Here is a 7,302-nt window from a genome sequence, read left to right as displayed (position 1 = left end):
TGTCATAAATATTTAAAAGATACTATCAAAACACATTTATTCAAAACTACATCTAAATGTCAGAACATATGTACATCTGTAACTACAAAGCCTAATGTATAAATCCAATTCTTCAAACACTCTTTGGACAGGCAGCACCTTCTTCCTGAGCTCGAGGAAAGAGAGCTCTTCTGGACAGGAGGCAAGGACTTTGTCGGTAAGGGCACAAAGGAAGTGTCCAGGGAAAACTCCGTGGGAAGACTGTAGCCAGTCACACCTGCAAAGTGTAACAGAGGCAGCACTGCAAACCTAAAGCATCTGAAACTATGTATTTCATTGGAGAGATTTCCTGGAAACTTCTAAAGAGCTGCACAGGGAAACATGCTCCTGCCACCAGCCACTTGAGGCAGACCAGGGAGACACCCTGACCCACTTGCACAGAGCCAGCACAGGAACAGCCTGGCCTCTGGGCTGCCCTGGGACAGCAGGGAGCCCAGAGGCCTGTGCTTTCCAGGAATGGCTCAGCTGCACACGCACCCTCCTGCTCCTCTGCCGGCCCCACAGCTGAGCAGCCCTACAGCTCCACGGGGCACTGGGAGCAGCACAGCTCATTGCAGGGGGCACATGCAGGGCAGAACTGTTCCCTGGCAATGTGCCCAGGCTCTCTAGGCTGGCACAAGAGCCTTCCTCCCGCCAGAGAGCGGCCCAGCTCCCGCCTTACCTCTTTGTGAGGCTGAGCCATGCTCAGCCTTCACCTTGTCCTCAATTGGAAGTTGCTTCAGGCACCCCATGCCACGACTAGGAAGGGGGGTGGAGAGAGCGGGGGCAGGGGCACACCCTTCCTTTGCCTTCTGTCCTTTTTGGCACAGCTAAGAAGTCACGTCCGGAGGTGTCCAACTCAGCACTTTGTCATCTCTCTGCAGGTCATCGAGCCTTCACCAGCCCAAAATGTCGGAGAGGTTTTCCCGCACATGCGGAGGCTGGCTGGCAGCATGCTTCCTCAGCTTGGCGCCCATCACCTTGTAGAGGGCGCAGGCAAGCTTGGTGACCACACTGCGGACATTGGCGCTTCGGACAGGCAGCGCCTTGTTCCCCAGGAAGGACCAGAGCACGGGCAGGGCGTAGCGCTGGACGACTTCAGGGCTCCTGGGATAAACCCATCCCACAAGCACTGCCGGAAGAGAGACACAAACTTCTTAACCACCAGCCTTAATGCAAACAAGGATCTACCTCTAGTTGTGATTTTGGGAGTCTCTCTGGCTAAGATCAGTGAAATAACAGTGAGAGCCCCATGATCCAGAAATGGGCAAAGCAGCTGAACATCCCCAAAACAGAACCACCAAGCCCTCAAGACTAATTTCTCCAAATCCGAGCCTTGTACCTGTGGCAGACTTCACACCTTTACTAAATCCTTTCACAATCTGTTTCTGCATGAACAGAGACTGGAATGTCAAATTGCCGTTTATTTCCATTTAGAAGTTGTCTAAACCCACGCTGAAGATTTTGAAATGCACCGTAGAGAGGCAGTTGAGAGATTTCTAATAAAAGGGATTATTCCATTTTTGTGACCTTTGATGTCAAGTGCCAAAAGTCTAATCTGGCTCTTCCCTTTGCACACGGCAAAGGGCCATATTAGACCACACTTGAGAACTCCAGCCCACCAGAGATGGGTGCTGCTTGACAGCTGGATTTGAAACATCAGTGACTAGCCGGTGTCTTTGGCAGAAGGCTTTTGTGGCTTCTAACAAACAGCTGTTTCAAACCTCAGGGTGTCTTAGGTAATTACCCAGACCCCATTGCCATGGCATTGGAGCATCTCCAAATTTTAATGGCATTTCCCCTCACAATGTTAATGGCATTTTTTCTTACAATGTGCACTGAAATAGGAACAGAGAGAGAAAAATGCTACACAGGGGATGGAAATTTAACCAAAACACAAGTGTTCTCTCCCGCTGTCTCCAAAGCCTGCTCTCTGCTCATTTTCTGAACTGAATTATATCAAACACAGACAAAAATTTACTACCAACAGGCTCTTTGCATGGCAGATTTGGCTGAGAGATCAAAACCTGAAATGATCTGGGGACCATTCTTATTTTCTGACCATGCAAAATGTTATGTAGTCGCCATTTATTATTCTGTGGTGGAAGAGACTTCATTTTCTCTATGCTGTTAATCCACCAGCAGTCATCAACATTTAAACAGCTCCTGAAAGTACCTAAAACCAATTCTGCTAAGCAGGAAAAGGGTTACGGTACCCATTTTAAGATGGGAGTTCATTTGAGCTTACATGCAATTAAAGACATCGGTCACTACGCAACTTGCGCAGAGAAAGAGCCGTCTGTTCCCACTAAATCTCAGAGAGAGCATCTGCTCTTTCTAAAGTAGTCCTAATTCATGTTTAATTCCTTTATTTGAAAAAGAGATTAAAATAGCTGCAAAACTAAATTCCCTATTCCTGGAGATCTACTTTATTCAAATGCTCTTTAAAGGGCCTTTGACACTCCCAATCACTGAAGGTGCCCTTTCAAGATTCATAATGAAGACACAAAGTGTATTAAACGTTGCATTTAAAGATGCTGGCATAATTAGCAGTGGATTTAGCCCCAGCTAAAGCAAGGCTATAAATAAAGCAAGGCTATAGACCGCCTTCTCTAGTATATATTGAGGTTATCATTTTTCCTTTCCTTGGCTATTGCTGACATAGCAAGCTCCTCTGAGCAATCAATTATCAGCTGCATTTGGAGCATTTTGGGCAGCGCTGACATAGGAAGACCCTGACTGCACACCCTGAAATGCTCAGTCCAATGGCACTTCCACAGCACAGGCAGGGAGCCTCAGCACTCTGCTTCTGCCCCTCTGCCCCCAAAGGCTGCTTGCACAAAATCCGTGCCTCTAACATGTGTGCTGAGTTTGGACCTAAGCTGTGACCCCCAGGCACTGCAGGCTTCCACCTCAAAACTTTCCAAGAGCAAAGCAAGAATTCTGTGAGGACAAAACAAACCCATCCCCTGAAACAGCATTTGCCACCATTTTTTTTTTGCCCCCATCTCAGATGCTGCACACCTCTGCAGCAGCCAGGGAAAACCTGCCCAATACACCTTCCATGGGTATTGGGCAGGAGGGACAAGCTCAGCACCTCCTGATTTGGAGGAGCCACTCTAGTGTCTATTCACTGGCATTCCCTGTAAATTCTGCCTCGGAAGACCTCTTGCCTTAGAAGGGGAGGCCATACCTGAGAGATGCTCTGTGACATCCAGCAGAGCTTGGCCCTTCAGTTCACTCCTGCGGTGGCTGAACTCTTTCATCAGGGATACTTTATCTACAAGGGAAACACACATTTCTGCTCTCTCTTCTGAGGTCATAAGAGAAAGGACAGTGGGGAGGGAAAGGGCAGGGGCAACTAGATTTTATAAAAGAAAGGAAATTCCTGTCGATTTTTGAATCCTTTTCTTCTTTCCTTCCAGCCTACTTGGGAGGATTTTAAATTCCAAAAGAAAAGCTCTCCTTTCACATTTTAAATCCAAAGTTGTCTGCTGTACCAGGAGCTATGTTAAACATTTCACATCAGGGACCTCAAGAGTTCAATCACACGTAGGCAGTGAAAAGGGTTTGCATCCCAGAGCTTTGCAGAAGTGATCTTCTCCCTCCCCTATGGAAAAGGGTGAGAAGGCTCCAAAATTTACACATCCATTCCCACCTGAAAGATAAGCTGTTTTTAAATTGTCAGGTTACCTGTGTGGATCTAGGGACAAGACTCCAAGTTACTCATACAAGAGCTATTACTGCACAGTGCCTCAGTAGCCTGTGGGTTTCTGTAACATCTGTGAAATCAGATCTTGGCAGAGAGACTGGAAAATGAACTGATTTCCCAATACTTGACTGTCGTATGTATTTTAATTTTTCCTGTGCTGTCTGTTGCTGTTTTGGGGGTCTTGTTTGAATTTAGACACTGTTGCCTGCATTGGCCTGCAAGCCTTCAGTCCTACCACTCTAATAAGCCAAGGCAAGCTTTTCCTGGAGACAGAACATGTGTGGGATGAACTGTGGTCCCTCGCAGGGCCACCAGGGCTGGCAGTGACAAAGCAGGCAATCAACCACTACAGAGCTACATCCCAGTGTGGGTTTAGGTAGCAGGGTATTATTAAGAGCTCCTTTCCTGTATAAGATAGAAAAAGGAGGTCCCTAATGATCTTCTTGCAAGCATGCAGCAAAGAACTGATCCTGCTATCCTATTTAAGCTTTGGCTTTGGCAATTACACTCTTCTCTTCACCTTTTTAAATAGACACTTCAGGTTTTGCCTCACACTCTTGCAGTACTGGCAGACACTGTTTCTCATTTGCTGTTCCTCCCCAGAGTGTGACCTTACAGCTGCTGCTTTGAAAAAAAAAAGCCCTGAGATCTGGGTATCTTAAAGGACCACGAAATGTTAATAAAGTGTTAATATTGGTATCTACATGGATTTTCAGGGGAACTCTTGGGGTTTGGGTGTGTGAGGGGAAACTGCTTGCTTGGTTCTTAAGAATCCAAGTGTGTAGGAACTATTCACCTTTCAATTTAAGGGTTTTGAATGCCCTGTGCACTTGAAAATGGTAAAGCTCAAGTCAATAACACATTTACCCAACTGTTACTTTATCTGCCTTGAGAAACCTGAAGACAGGGGAGCTTCTGCTGGCTGTTAAAGAAAGCAGGCAGCTCAATTCTTACAACTCACCTGTAACTCTCAGCTCTGCATATCAGCTGAACCTCCTGGCTGCAGGACAGACAGCCCAGCATTTGCAAGACGAGGAAAAGGATCTGCTTCTCTGTGCTCTCATTTTCACTGCAGACCCCTCCTTGCTACCTTAACACCTATGGGCTGCTGGCCTGACTCCATGCCCTGTGTCAGGCAGTGGCCATCTGAAGGTCATTTCTTTCATGACTGAGGACAGGATAGGACAGATGAGAAAGTCTCACCAAAACCTCATGTGCACACAGAGTCTTGGAGCAATGGCTGGCCTCTTAGCTATGAAGCTCAGTGCAGCAATGGGGCAAGATGATGTGCTTGCTCACTTACTCCAAGCTAGGAGCGTTGCACAATCCTTTTGAGTTCAGGAGGTTTCTTGCCATTTGCCACTGGATTTCGATTTGTAAAAGTAGACAGTTTTAAAGTACTTGGAAAGGTTTTGTTCATGCCTTTTTCAGGTAGAGATTTCGTTCCCCCACTAAAGCCTTAGATGTTGACTTTTGCAATATTTGTGACTTGGTTGCTTCTTTGAATTCTTGCAGACATCCAGAAAAATGTGCAGAAGTAAAAAAATTTATCCCACTTTATTTGCTTGAACCTGTCTCTGGGCAAAGTCATTGTGATGAGAGACAGAGGTGCCTCGCTCCTGTTCTGACATCTTTGACCATGGAAAATTGACAGTAATCTCAGAAGTGGTGAGAGGGGCATGGCAGAATGCTCCATACAGAACCCTGAAGGGATCTGTTTGCCACATCCTCTGTTAGCAGGATTCTGCAGCTTTTCCCAAGACTTTTCCCATGCACCACAAGAAATGAGTATGGGCCAAGAGCAGTACAGGTCTCACACCCTTCTCCCCAGTTCATGAACAGGAAGAACCCCATCCTTGGGACACAGAAAGGCACTGAGTCTGGCAGTTCAGTGAGTTCACAGAGCAGCTGAAGTGGAGAAAGTGGAAACTGCCCTTTAAGACCTGCCTCTTCAACACTCCGTTTTTCAGGCGTATTCACCCAGTGTGGCATTTTCAGAGCTGACAGAAATCTGTGTGGCAAAGGAATTTACAGCAGCCCTTGGCTACGTAGTTATTTGCTATAGCCATCTTGCCCCATGCAAAACAACATGTGGAACAAGGCATCACTGACAGCTGGCTTTATACCTGTTTGTTATAAGGAAATGAACTTGATAAATCATAAGTTTCTCTTTGAAAAAAGAAGAAGAAGGAAGGTGGAAAATAGACAGCTAATACCTATAATGTGGAGCCTTCCAGGAGGCTGCTCTGCAGAAGCTCTGATGAGCCAGTGTCCCTTCATGCCAACAGCAAAGCTATTCATTTGGGAAGTCGAATGGGGCCCAAGCAAACTCCAAAAATCCCTTTGTCTCTGAATTCCAGCAAAGCTGTAGTCCAGTTCCTCTTCAGCTCCTTCTCTGCCAAAGCAGACAAGCAGCACAGAGCCAAGGGCTCCTGGGACTTTTGGGAAATGCTGATGCACATTCAAGCCTGGTGGGGGACTGGTGCGTAAGGACTGCACCTGCACAGCTTCTGGTGGATGTCAGCTGGAGGTTTCCACAGACAACAACAGCTGTCAAGGCCCTCAGCGTTCTCTTGACTCGCAGAGGCAGAGACACACTTGAGGAGAGTCCATGCCAGGGCTCAGCCTTACCTAAGTGAGCCATGGATTCTTCCAGCGCTTTCACAGCTGCGGCATAAACCCCGGGGTCCTTTGAGTTTAGGTTGTTTGTTATTCCTTCAACTAAACAGCTGACCACTGGGTTTAAGCCATCTTTTAGGATGTCTGCAATCTCAGCCAGCACGTCCAGCGCCTTCTGCTTCACTTTCTTATGAGTATCACATATTCTTGGGACAAAATAATCAAAAATCTGTGAAGAGAACAAACAACATGAAAGCTGGATTAAAATGTCCTTGTTTGAGGAAGGGACGCAGAAGTGAGCACTCAGCAATGTAAAAGATGAAGGTGATCCTTCCTGTCAGGTCAGCACTTGCTTGCACAATTTCCCTGTTTTCCTGTGGGCCACTCACTGGAATGGTTGCGCGACCTCATGCTGGTTGAAAGATTTTCATATATTTTGAAGAGGTTTGGGTGGGGACAGAATAGTTCCTATGGTGTTTCTCTCCACATTTAAGTCATTAAATTAATCCCATTTATTAAAGCAAAACAGTATCTTTGCTTTAGATATATGGAACCAGATATTTACAATGCCCGTTTTTCTACACAGTTGCCTCAAGTTCTGAGGGCAGTTATAATTTTGCCAAAACTATGGCTGGAGGAGATCCAGGTTTTGTTTCATCTGTCTCAGAACCTGTGTCTGGAAAAGTGCAGGGCTGTTGGGGTTTTAGGAGCTCTCCTGGTTTTTTTCTTCTGTTAAAGGAATTTTGCCTATACAGGTTGCCAGGGGAGCAAATGGCCAGGTACTTAAGAAGAACAAAAGACCTGGCTGCTCTTTTTGTTTCACCTGGGGGGGAGGGCAGTCGGTCCAGGGTTCAGGAGAGAGGGAAGCTGTTTTTTTCTTCCGCCACTTTTCCTTCTGCTGGACAAAGCCCCAGGATCCCAAGACCGCCTTCCCTGCCGCGCTTGGAGCCGGA

The 7,302-nt window shown here is 46.6% G+C and overlaps 1 protein-coding gene across 1 annotated transcript in view; it reads right to left on the bottom strand.

Moving 5' to 3' along the window:
- Window positions 1-262: 262 nt before the first annotated feature.
- The window catches only part of FAM179A (family with sequence similarity 179 member A), a 24,862-nt gene continuing 17,822 nt past the window's right edge, over window positions 263-7,302 (bottom strand). The window contains exons 7-9 of the mRNA XM_017729609.1: window positions 6,362-6,578; window positions 3,212-3,298; window positions 263-1,150 (exon numbers count right to left, since the gene is read on the bottom strand). Of these exons, the coding sequence (XP_017585098.1) occupies window positions 915-1,150; window positions 3,212-3,298; window positions 6,362-6,578 (540 nt within the window). The 3' untranslated portion in view covers window positions 263-914. The remainder of the gene's footprint in view (window positions 1,151-3,211; window positions 3,299-6,361; window positions 6,579-7,302) is intronic.

This window comes from Corvus brachyrhynchos, unplaced genomic scaffold (genome assembly GCF_000691975.1).
Source record: "Corvus brachyrhynchos isolate BGI_N302 unplaced genomic scaffold, ASM69197v1 scaffold101, whole genome shotgun sequence".
Lineage (NCBI taxonomy): Eukaryota > Metazoa > Chordata > Aves > Passeriformes > Corvidae > Corvus > Corvus brachyrhynchos.
Note: the sequence above shows the minus strand (reverse complement) of the source record. Positions and strands in the feature narration are given on the sequence as shown.